We start from the raw sequence: 13,559 nt of genomic DNA on the forward strand, positions 1-13,559 counted from the left end.
TGGCAGTTATACATGGCAGTTATACATTATACATGGCAGTTATACATGGCAGTTATACATGGCAGTTATACATTATACGTGGCAGTTATACATGGCAGTTATACATTATACATGGCAGTTATACATTATACATGGCAGTTATACATGGCAGTTATACATTATACATGGCAGTTATACATGGCAGTTATACATTATACATGGCAGTTATACATGGCAGTTATACATGGCAGTTATACATTATACATGGCAGTTATACATGGCAGTTGGACAGGGAAAGTGACAGGTAAGCTGCAAAACTAAACAAACTAGCACACATTCTAATTATTAGATTCAATATTCTATCTGTTTACAAACAAACATGTTCACTACCACACTCATCATTATAGCTGCTCTTGGTTTACAATCCTATCGCCCATTTAGGCCTTGGCAAAAAACAGCCCACATCAGTCCCTCTCTCCTTGCCTCACCCATGTACAGCTCCCTTGCACTATTCACTTTCCTCAGTCAACTTAACCTATCCCATCCCACTGTCCAAGATAAAAAAAGCTCTCATAAATCACAGAACCATCTGCTGTCTCTCTCCATTCTCCTGCTACTCGCTGCAGGGGACATCTCTCCCAACGCTGGTCCTCCCTTTCTTCTGCCAAGCTCAACCACTTACCTGCCACACATAGAAACCTTGCATATCTTCTTACCATTCCTTGTATGTCTTCTCCTGTCTCTTTTAACTGTGCTCTCTGGAATTCTCTGTCCGTGTGCAACAAACTCACCTTTATTCATGACTTATTCCTTTCTAACCCTCTCAACCTTCTGGCTCTCACAGAAACATGGCTACACCTGTCTGACACTGCTTCCCCTGCTGCTCTATCTTATGGTGGTCTCCAGTTCTCTCATGCCCCCAGAACAGGCAGGGTGGAGGAGTAGGTTTACTTCTTTCCCCACACTGCACTTTCCAGGTCATTCCCCTGGTACCCTCGCTCACATTTCCCTCTTTTGAAGTCCACACCCTCAGACTCTTTCACCCTTTTTCCCTCCGAGTGGCAGTTGTCTACTGCCCCCCGGGCTCACCCGTACAATTCCTGGATCATTTTGCTGCCTGGCTTCCACAATTTCTATCCTCTGAAACACCCACTCTCATCATGGGTGACTTCAACATCCCCATTGATAACCCGATCTCTCCATATGCCTCCCAGTTTCTATCTTTAACCTCGTCCCTAGGTCTGTCACAACTTACTAACTCTCCTACACATAAAAACGGGCATTCACTTGACCTGGTCTTCTTCTGTCTCTGCTCAGTTTCTGACTTCATTAACTCTCCTCTCCTGCTCTCTGACCACAACCTTCTCTCCTTTACTATCAAATATACTCTGCCTCCTCAGGTCATGCCTACGTATCATACATACAGAAAACTACATGCCATTAGCACTCAGAAACTCATAGACAGTCTACAGTCCTCATTGTCCCCTATCTCTTCCCTCTCCTGTCCCAATCTGGCTGCCAAACTTTACAATAACACTCTCAAGAATGCATTGGATCAAGCAGCCCCCCCCCCTACACTCCGAACTACTCGACAAAGATGATGACAACCCTGGCACACGCCTCAATCCCGCTTTCTTCAGCGGTGCTTTAGATGTGCCGAACGACTGTGGAGAAAATCGCATTTGGAGGCAGACTTCCTCCATTACAAATTTATGCTGAAAACTTACAACTCTGCCCTTCACCGAGCCAAACAAGTCTATTTCACCTCTCTTATCTCCACACTATCTAATAATCCAAAACGCCTCTTTGATACTTTTCACTCCCTCCTTAGTCCTAAAGTGCAGACGCCAATCACAGATCTCAGTGCTGAAGACCTGGCCACTTATTTTAAAGTTAAAATTTACAACATCCGCCATGATATTATCTCCCAGTCCCCTAGTAACATCGATCCCCTTCCCTCCTGCACTCCCTCTTCTACACTCTCAGCATTTGACCCAATAACAGAGGAAGAAGTCTCTAGGCTCCTCTCTTCTTCACGTCCTACCTGTCCTAGTGATCCTATCCCCTCACACCTCCTCCAGTCCCTCTCCCCAGCTGTCACTGGTCACCTGACTAAAATATTTAACCTCTCTCTTTCCTCTGGTATCTTTCCCTCCTCTTTTAAACATGCCATTATAAACCCATTACTGAAAAAAACAACTCTTGACCCATCCAGCGCTGCTAACTACCGACCAGTCTCTAATCTGCCCTTCATCTCCAAACTCCTGGAACGCTTGGTCTACTCTCGCCTTATCCGCTATCTCTCTGCTAACTCCATTCTAGACCCCTTACAATATGGTTTCCGCACTCTACACTCCACAGAAACTTCCCTTACTAAAGTCTCAAATGATCTCTTGGCGGCTAAATCGGACGGTAAATACTCTCTCCTGATTCTTCTGGATCTTTCTGCAGCCTTTGACACTGTAGACCACAAACTCCTACTTAACATGCTCCACTCTATTGGCCTCAAGGACGCTGCTCTCTCTTGGTTTTCCTCATATCTCTCTGACCGCTCGTTCAGTGTGTCATTTGCTGGTTCCACTTCTTCTCCTCTTCCCCTTGCTATCGGGGTTCCTCAGGGATCAGTCCTAGGTCTGCTCGTCTTTTCTCTGTACACAGCCCCTATTGGACAAACCATCAGCAGATTTGGCTTCCAGTACCATCTCTACGCTGATGACACCCAATTATATGCCTCTTCCCGTGACATCACCCATGCTCTAATACAAAACACCAGTGATTGTCTGTCCGCTGTCTCTAACATCATGTCCTCTATCTATCTGAAACTGAATCTTTCTAAAACTGAGCTCCTTGTGTTCCCACCATCTACTAACCTCCCTAAACCTGATGTCTCCATCTCTGTGTGTGGCCCTATCATAACTCCAAAGCAGCACGCCCGCTGTCTCGGGGTTATTTTTGACTCAGATCTTTCCTTTACTCCTCACATTCAATCACTTTCACGCTCTTGTCATTTTCACCTCAAAAACATCTCCAGAATCCGCTCTTTTCTTATGGAAACCGCCAAAACTCTCATTGTTGCTCTGATTCACTCTCGTCTTGACTACTGTAACTCATTACTAGTCGGTCTTCCCCTCACCAAACTCTCGCCTCTCCAATCTATCCTCAATGCAGCAGCCAGGCTCAAATTTATGACCAACCGCTACACCAACACCTCTAATCTGTGCCAGTCACTGCACTGGTTGCCCATCCCCTTCAGAATAAAATTAAAACTTATTACTCTCACCCACAAAACTCTCCACAGTGCTGCACCTCCTTACATCTCCTCCCTCATCTCTGTCTACCACCCTACTCGGGCTCTACGTTCTGCCAACGACCTTAGATTAAAATCCTCCATAATCCGAACCTCCCACTACCGTCTCCAAGATTTTTCTCGTGCTGCACCAGTCCTCTGAAATGCGCTACCCCAGACAATCAGATTAATTCCCAATATCCACAGTTTTAAACGTTCCCTGAAAACACATCTATTTAGACAGGCCTATAACATTCCCTAATCTGACTCCTTTCCATGGCCCTCCTTTTAGATTAGTCATCAGAATAAGATTCCCTCACACTCCTTCTCTTCATGTCCGTCATACACGGATACTGGCTGGTGACCGGCTCATGCAGCTTTGTTACCACCCCATGTGTATAAAAATGGCTGGACTATTGTACAGAACAAACACTGTTACACTTTGTGTCTCCTTTATTTCCTTATAGATTGTAAACTCTTGCGAGCAGGGTCCTCACTCCTCAGGTTTAAATTGTAAATTAACTTTGTCACTATGTAATGTCTGATATTGTTTGTTTGATGTTCCCTCTAAATTGTAAAGTGTTGTGTAATATGTTGGCGCTATATAAAGATTATTATTATTATTGTATGGCAGCTGAATACAGCAGATTAATAAGGAATAGGACTTCCTATTGATTAAATGGGTTATCCGGGGAAATAAAATTGATGGTTTATCCTCAGGGTAGGCCATCAATATATGATTAGTGGAGTTCCGACACTCAGAACCCCCAACGATCAGCTGTTTGAAGGCCTTTGTAGGTAAAGGCATTTTACAGATTAGGTTAAGGACTCGGAAAAACTATTTATTATTCACTTATTATTTTCTTCTTCCAGTATAGCGCCTACATTTTGTGCGGCGCTGTACAGGCATTCTCATCATTTATATTAGTCACTGTCCACAATGGGGTTCACAATCTAATTTTTCTATGTTAACCTATCATCACGTTTTTGGAGTGTGGGAGGAAAATTAAAAACCCATACACAAGGCCGATTCTAGCTTTTCTGCTGTCTGAGGCGAAAATTGAAATGGCGCCCCCCGGATCTTGATTGACATCTCCCTGGCTGTTCTACATCACTAGCAGCCTCACAAAACAAAATAAAAAAATTATACCACCCAGTATCTCGCTGCAGATCATACAGTGACTACAGCTCTGATTAGAGGCAGATTAAACACTTACATTAAGTGACTCACAGATGACGATTTCTCAAATTTTCTCTTTTCTTTTTCATCCGGTCCAGACCTCTATGATGATTTTTCCCGGCAATAACCCATTTCTGCAGTTTTCCGCTCAGATGTCTTCAGCTTCTCACTTTTCAAACATTTCTGCACCTATAAAGAAAGATAAAATTCTCATGGTGCCACAAACTACTCCACTAAATGTAACAGTACCATCCACTGCACATCTAATTATAATAGAACCATTACACAGTGCCCCCATATACACAGTGCCCCCTGTAGATAGTGCCCCCCATAGAGCCCCCTTTAGACAGTGCCCCCCATAGAGCCCCCTGTAGACAGTGCCCACATAGAGCCCCCTGTGGACAGTGCCCTACATAGAGCCCCCTGTGGACAGTGCCCCACTTAGAGCCCCCTGTGGACAGTGCCCCACATAGAGCCCCTGTAGACAGTGTCCCACATACAAAGTGCCCCCTATAGAGCCTCCTGTAGATACTGCCCCATAGATAGCGCCCTCCGTAGATAGTGCCCTACATAGATCGCCTGTAGATAGTAGCCCCTGTAGATAGTGCCCCACATACAGCCCCCTGTAGATAGTGCCCTACATCGATCCCCTGTAGATAGTGCCTCACATACAGCCCCTGTAGATAGTGCCCAACATATAGCACCTGTAGATAGTCCCCTACATATAGCCCTCCCCTGTAGATAGTACCCACTTATAGCGCCCCCTGTAGATAGTGCTCCACGTAAAGCCCCTACATATAGCCCCCTATAGATAGTGCTCCACATATAGGCCCCTGTAGATAGTGCTCCACATATAGCCACCTGTAGATAGTCCACGTATAGCCCCTACATATAGCCTCCATGTAGATAGTGCTCCACATATAGCCCCTCTGTAGATGGTGCATCACATATAGAGCTCCCTGTAGATAGTGCTCCACATATAGCCCCTTCTGTAGATAGTGCTTCACATATAACCCCCTGTAGATAGTGCCCCCCATATAGCCCCCCTGTTGATAGTGCTCCACATATAGCCCCCACATACAACCCCCCTGTAGATAATACTCCACATATAGCCCCCACATATAGCCCCCCTGTAGATAGTGCTCCACATATAGCTCCTCACACTTTTTAACAGAAAACAGAACAACTTTACATACTCACCTAAACCCGTTCCCATGCCGGCCTCTTGCAATGCAGTCCTGCTCCGCTCTAAGCAGATCTGCTGGGGCTGAACGACGCAAGCGGAGCGATGACGTCATTGCACCGCTTGCGTCTTTAAAAGGCACTGAGAGGCAGGGCAAGTCATTTTGTCCTGCCAATCAGTGCCTTTCAACAACGCAAGCGTCGCGATGACGTCGTCGCGCCGCTTGCGTCGTGGATATGACGTCTTCGAGCCGCTTGCGTCATTGAAAGGAGCTGACTGGCAGGGTGCCTTGCCCTGTCAATCAACGACTCAAGCGGCACGGTGACGTCATCGCGCCCCTTACATCATTGAAAGGTGCTGAATAGCTGGGCATTGTTCAGAACTTATGCATGTAATTGTATCTGTGTCCTATAAACGCAGGTACAATTATAGTGCAGGAGGGGGTTAGTTTCAGCGATACCTGCTCATCAAGCCTCATGGACGGTGCGACCCTGCCCATAGAGAATCCATACTATCCAAGAAAAAACATACAAACTCCATTAAGATGTTGCCCTTGGTTGGGTTCAAACCCAAACCTAAGAGCTCCAGAACGGGTCACATTGGGGAGGAGAGCTGCCACACTTATGAAGACATGCTAGAAATATTTTATTTACAATTGCTCATGCTATTCAGCCTTGATACATGATTAATCATGGAATATAAAATCATAGCTCACTTTTCAATATGGCTATATTAGAATGGCAACTTAAAGGGGTTTTCCTGGCTTTAAAAAAGCAAACAAGATAGCATTAATATAAAAAGCCCATACTTACTTTTTAAATCTCTGCCCCTCCAGTGCCTCGCGTCCATTGATCCTCCACTGGTGTGTGTCTACCGTACTGAAGTGATAATATGCCACACATACTAATGCCAGTGATTGGCTGGCGAGGTCACGTGCCAGCGATATTAAAAACAAACTCGTGGAGGACCGCTGGAGGGGCTGAAAATGTAAAAGGTGAGCCAGATTTTTTATTTTTTTTTAAAAAGCCAGGAAAACTCACTGAAGAATGTTTTTACTTTTAGGGTATGTGCACATACACTAATTAGGTCCGTAATTGACGGACGTATTTCGGCCGCAAGTCCCGGACCAAACACAGTGCAGGGAGCCGGGCTCCTAGCATCATAGTTATGTACGATGCTAGGAGTCCCTGCCTCTCTGCATGACAACTGTCCCGTACTGTAATCATGTTTTCAGTACGGGACAGCAGTTCCACGGAGTAGCAGGGACTCCTAGCATCGTACATAAGTATGATGCTAGGAGCCCGGCTCCCTGCACTGTGTTCGGTCCGGGACTTGCGGCCGAAATACGTCCGTCAATTACGGACGTAATTAGTGTGTGTGCACATACCCTAACAGTTGACAGCTAGAAAGGTTGATTTTGTGGTTTAATGTTTTTGATCCTAAAGAGTAAATGAATATGATTGATATGTACTTAGGTACAGGAATGCATACATCCAAATAATCTGGGGTGTTATAACATAGGGATTCATCTAAGTATATAAGTATATTTGTACTCCAATGCGTTCCCTATTTTCAAATGCATTATTAGGGCATTTTGAGTTTAGAGGGGAGTCTCTCATTGGGATCTGAATCTATTAGTCAGAGGGGAGAGTGACTACAGAAATTGTCTCTATCTGGAGCACCGGCACGTTCCCCAGCAGATTATAGATGGTTGCTAGTGGTCAGCTAATTTTCAATGGATCCTTCTAACAAACAAGGATTGTCAATAGTGGACAATCCCTTTAATTAATCATTCTTTAACCCAAGCTCTGCCCTGCACATTTTTTTTTTTGTGGTAATTGGAATTTGGTAAGTCCACACTAAACAATCTGCACCATATTGTGGTACATTACATATTAGGGTGCTGTTTTATCTTGGAAGACACTATTGTAAGCTTACTTCAGATAAAACATTTTAACAATGTAATCTATTTTAGACACCCATTTATCACATTGTATGTCCCCCAAAGTTTCTTGCTGAAACACAACATAAATGAAAGTGTGCCCATTGAAATCAACATGGCTCTGCGGTTTGGTCCATTTTATGGGTTCCCGAACTAACCATGACCTAATAGATCATATATCAAGGAATGTGTATAGAAGACAACCCAGAATAGTCAACAAATGAACGCATTTTTGCGCCCGCAATTCACCCGCAAATCTGCAGGTGAATTGCCGCCCCATTCATTTCAATGGGCCTATGCAGACGACCGTCCAGGAGCCTGGACCGCAAAAAGAACGGTTATGTCACATTACGGCTGTGTTTTGCGGTCCATGCTCATAGAAATTAATGCACGCGTCCATGTGCATGGCCTGCGATTTGCGGGCGGCCCGCGGGTGGCAGTCCGCAGCCGTCTGACCCGAAAATCACGGCCGTACACATGGATACGGTCGTGTGCATGAGGCCTAATACTCAAAGGATCTCAGGTGAACTTTTTAAACTGAATGATGTCTTTGTCTCAATGTTCGTACTTGACCTCGCATTACTTGGTAGACAGATAAGAAACAAAGTTATTGATTCATGAATTTTGTATGATACATGATAAAAGACATTGGTGCGATCAAAAGTCAGGGACATTTAGTGACTGAAAACTACCGTTGGCATGCTGGATCTGGTTTTGTGACATTTTATGATGATTGTAGATCATTATCAACAAATAAACCTGTTCAGAATGAATGGCTGATTCCTGAGCCACATTTAATATAGATGGTAAATACAGATAAAGTATTGGAGAGCTGGTTGATATTTAATAGAAAATTTGTGCTGATAATTTTCTGAGCAGCCAGTAACATTCTATAATAAGATTTTATGTTTTATTGTCCAGTTTTCCTTGGTTTGTCCCAAGAAAAACAGTAAAGAGATATTTAGTAAGAATACCCAGGTTAGAATATTAGGAAGTGCTAACAGGTCCAATGATCTGTGCTGATTAATTTCATACTATATATTTATAGCCATTGGAGCTTATTATATAGAGCTTTAAACCCCCATCAACCCCCACTAGAGGGAGCTTTAGCGCTTACTGCATAATGTTTATACATTGAACTCAATAATGAAACAGTATGCAGTGAGTTCCTACGCTCCCCCTAGTGGTGGCTGAAGGCACACAGAATTTTATAATTCACTTCTATTGCTCCACAGGGAATTTGGCACACTGTGTTAGTATCTCGAACTGCTTTAAAGTTATTTCAAGAAATTAATCAGCACAGAATATTTGACTAAAAAAATTACATTGTGTTAAAAAGAATGAAATTTGTCTTGTTTTTTTTTTTTATAAATTTGTATTCATTAATATAATAGTGTCCCAGCCACTTTATTTCAGCATGGAACATGCATTGATTCTAAGGCTCTATCTGAATATTACTCATCTATTTGTCAAGAAACATTTTTTAGAAGGAGCTTTCTCTCCATAATGCATTGTTGTGCGGGCTGAAATCTCACAACTTAGTTTCCTTGACCAATATAAATATGACTTAACTGCACTTTAATTTAATCTAGAAGGTTCTAATAGTTGCTTAAACTGCCATCGTTTTACATAGCCTTTCTTTTGGAAAGATTCAGCCTGACACAATATGGAAATATATTATTGTAGATGAACGTCCTGTAAAACCAACCTGATTTGTCTTCACCATCATCAAATTCAACACTGAATGAATGACCGCTGTTCATAATAACTTTTGCAGAGGATGGATCATAGTCAATATTGAAAGGTGGCAAACTAGGATCATAGGTGGCGGCTGACGTTATGATATCAATAGGTGATTGACGCTCTCCATTAGCAAGAGGAAACAATTCATGCCACACTTTAGGACCTGCATTTTAATAGAAAAAAAATGGTTAATTTATTTCTTTATATAAACCTATTTAATACTACATAGGAAACTTAATGGTCCTATTTATTATATAGATCCAAGAAAAGCTTGATCTCCTAAATACTACATCTTGAAGAAGGGGATTGTTTTGTTTGTCCAGTACCTGCTGTTTCCAAGATTGGCTTTTAGATACAAAATTTTAGCAGGGTTCAGTTTAGTAAATACAAGAAGTCCATGTTCTCGTATTCATGTAAAATGTGCAGATGCGATAGACCCCCTGTCAGAGTTGGATCCTCCAGTAGGCGCAGGCTCTGACAAAATATTGGACCTTATTGATGATATGTGCTGTGTGTGAAATGTTAAAGTGGTTATCCGAGCCAAGATGTCTGGATTATACCATGTCACTGTTGAACCCTCTGATTGGCTGCAGTGGTCACATGTTGCCCGCATGTACAAAAATACAGGGAGGACCAGCAGAGCGTCAGCGCTGGATCGCCGTGGGAAAGAATAGGTGAATACTGATTGTTTTTTTTATTTTAGGTCATTTGCAGCCAATTATAAAACATTTGAACAATTCCGATAACCCCTGTAACAACAACATTTGGTTTCAACTGTATTTTTATTGAAAGTTTTCAAAATACACACATGACATTAGGACGCATGGGCAAGTCACGCAGTCCATTTGACATTGCAGTAATTTCAAACAGACAAAACAAGACACCTGGGAAAAGACAAAGGGGAAGGGGGGGGAAGGACAGTCAGAGATCAATCTAAGGTCTAACCCTGAGATATCGGTAGCCAATACTTATCCCACGGATCCCACACCACTCTAAACCTGTCCAGCGTATTGTCAATTGAGGCCGTCATATACTCCATAGTGCGAATTTCCCTAATTCTAGTCAGTAAGTCGATGTGAGAAGGGGGGCAGTCTGTCTTCATTTCCAAGCAATCAAGGTTTTAGCGGCAGTGAGAAAGTGCCGAAAAAGTTGAGCTAGTGGTTTCTCCAAGAACCTTAGAGGGACATTCAGGAGATAATGAAGAGGGTCTAGAGCAGGGGTCGGGAACCTATGGCTCGCGAGCCAGATATGGCTCTTTTGATGGCCGTATCTGGCTCGCAGACAGGGCTCCTACCCAGTGGCGGATTATCATATGGGCGTTTCGGGCGGCCGCCCGAGGCTCCCAGGGGGCCCATGGCAGCCCGAAACGCACATTATCTCCTAAATCTATTCAGCGCGCTAGCGCTGCTAACGGCCGAAGATGGGGAGGAGCAGGGAATTCGCCGGTATCCAGGGGTAGGACACGCCTCCCTGACAGTGCGGGCCGCCGCCATTGAGTAACAGAACAGCGACGGACGGCTGTTCTGTTACTCCAAAGCAGCAAGAGAAGAGCCGGCGGGCGGTCACCGGCGCTGAGGTCAGTACAGGATTATCCTCCTGCCCAACTGGTTCCCGACCGCTGGCTGTATTTTTACGGCCAGCGGTCAGGGACGGGTGCTTAAAACCCGAGCCATAGACTTTCTACGGCTCGGGTTTTAACTTGCTGCCCGCGCGATCGGGCAGCTGAATGTCGGGTCTCCGGCTGTCAGTGACTGCCGGGGACCCTGAGGAGAAGACAGAAGCAGCTTTCGCTGCTTCTTTCTTCTCCGATGTCTTCTTACACAGCGTTCAATGAACGCTGTGTACAGGAATAGAGACAGCAGCAGCAGCGCTGTCTCTATTCCTCCCGGTGATCATGTGACAGGTCACATGATCGCCGGGTGCCGTTAGTGGCAGACTGTTGCTGGGTCTTACTAGACCCAGCACAGCCCTATTAGTGACAATCGTCACTGTGAGAGGGCTGATTTCCCCTGTAACTGGGGCTGCTGTGCAGCTCCAGTTACAGTGGAAAAACATGGTGTAAAACAAAGAGAAAGTAGATATAAAGTTCCCCAAAGGTCTTTTTTGACCTTTGAGGATCAGAACATAGTAATAAAAAATAGTAAAGTGCAAAAAAAAAATATAATAATAAATACACATAAAATACCCACCCCAAAAAAAACGTTCCCCCCGCCAATCATTGTTGTAACGCTAGCGCTGACCCAATTACCCTAATATAGACATGTAATATATTAAAATTTACGGTAGACAATGACGATCACAAATAAAAGGTCTATTTTAGGGTAAAACAATGTTATTACCAAAAAAAAATACAAGGGGGAGCGCTGTGTGGCACTATATACAAGGGGGAGCTCTGTGTGGCACTATATACAAGGGGGAGCGCTGTGTGACACTATATACAAGGGGGAGCGCTGTGAGGCACTATATACAAGGGGGAGCGCTGTGAGGCACTATATACAAGGGTGAGCGCTGTGAGGCACTATATACAAGGGGGAGCGCTGTGAGGCACTATATACAAGGGGGAGCGCTGTGAGGCACTATATACAAGGGGGAGCGCTGTGAGGCACTATATACAAGGGGGAGCGCTGTGAGGCACTATATACAAGGGGGAGCGCTGTGAGGCACTATATACAAGGGGGAGCGCTGTGAGGCAAGGGGGGGCTGTGTAGTGCTATCCACCGTGGTATGTGTGTGGCGCTCTTTATAGGGGGGGCTTTTTGGTGCTATTTACAAGAGGGGGAGGGCTGTGTGGCGCTCTCTACAGGGGGGCTGTATGGCACTATCTATAGGGGGCTGTGTGTAACGCTCTCTACGAGGGGGATGTGTGATATATAGAGGGGGCTGTGTATGGCGATATCTATGGGGGTGTGTAATATCTACAGGGGCTGTGTGTGGCACTATGTACAGGGGGCTGTGTGTATGGTGTTTTACAGTGTGTGGTATTATATTCAGGCGCGCAGTGTTTGGTGCTATTATATTTAGGGGTACACTATGTGGCACCATGATAACTTTATTTTCGTTTATAGGTGTGGAAATGTTGGAAAAGTGAGGAGACGTCTAAGTGGCAAATTCTGCAGAAATGAGTCATGGCCGGGAGAAGTCGTCATGAGCGCTGGACCGGATGGAGAAGAAAAGAGGAAAAAAACTACTAGAATCTGAGACGTCGTCACCTGTGAGTCACTAGATTTATAGAGAATCTGTCACCTCTCCTGGCATGTTTATTATAGGAAATCCTTGTATTTCACAAAAAGTCTTTCTGCGGTCCAGGACTGATAGACAATTCCCCTTGTCAGGAGGTTGTGTCCCTGCACAGTGTGATCCTGTCAGTATGTAGGGACACCGCGCTGTGACAAGGGGAATCGTAACACTGTTAATGCTTGCCCAAAAAGGTAGTGTTAAAAATAGTTACGGTGAGGAAGGGGGGCCCAAGTTTGGGTAACAGCCCAGGGCCCATGGTCTACTTAATCCGCCACTGCTCCTACCTGTCTATGGGAAGGATGCATGCACCGCGCTCCATCAGCCCGTGCACCGCGCTCCATCAGGCCGCGGTGCACGCTGATATTGGTAGTTCTTTGATGGCCTGATAAGCATTGGCGGCAGTGGTGAGCGGCAGGGAGCATGGACTACATTTCCCATAACTCCCTGCATAGCCGCGCCGTCTGCAAGCACGCACCTGCGTCCCCTAGTGAAGCGGCATTCTTTCTTCTGCGAATGCCTCAAAGCTGGCATTCTCTCAACATCAGGTGGGAAGAATGCCAGCTTCCAGTCATGCGCAGGAAAAAGAAGAAGCCAGACTGCTGGACTGATGTCATGCATCGCAAGCTCACAATGTAAGTTATTTATTTAATTTTTTTACTGCTAATTACCATTGTTTCAGTCCAGTTGTGGCTTTATACAGCAGGGAGGAGCATTCCTTGCTGTACTAAGTGAACATTGGAGCGATTGATCTGTCAATGGCCCTTTAAACATATTGTACGGCTCTCGCGGAATTATATTTCAAAATATGTGGCGTTTACGGCTCTCTTAGCCAAAAAGGTTCCTGACCCCTGGTCTAGAGGAATATCCTGCTGCAACACCACCACCGCCAAATTCCTAACCTCCAGCCAAAACTGTTGCATCAGTGAGCAGCTCCAAAAAATATGGAACAGGTCCCCTCTCTGATCTCTGCATCGCCAACAATCCGAAGGAATACCGAGATTGAAGCTAT

General features: G+C 44.7%; 1 protein-coding gene across 1 annotated transcript in view; it reads right to left on the reverse strand.

Annotated features, from left to right (window-relative positions):
• Positions 1–13,559, reverse strand: part of LOC142651400 (carbonic anhydrase 13-like) — a 31,004-nt gene that overhangs the window by 15,130 nt on the left and 2,315 nt on the right. The window contains exon 2 of the mRNA XM_075826052.1: positions 9,279–9,476. Coding sequence (XP_075682167.1) covers positions 9,279–9,476 — 198 coding nt within the window. The remainder of the gene's footprint in view (positions 1–9,278; positions 9,477–13,559) is intronic.

This window comes from Rhinoderma darwinii, chromosome 5 (genome assembly GCF_050947455.1).
Source record: "Rhinoderma darwinii isolate aRhiDar2 chromosome 5, aRhiDar2.hap1, whole genome shotgun sequence".
NCBI classification, from domain to species: Eukaryota; Metazoa; Chordata; class Amphibia; order Anura; family Rhinodermatidae; genus Rhinoderma; species Rhinoderma darwinii.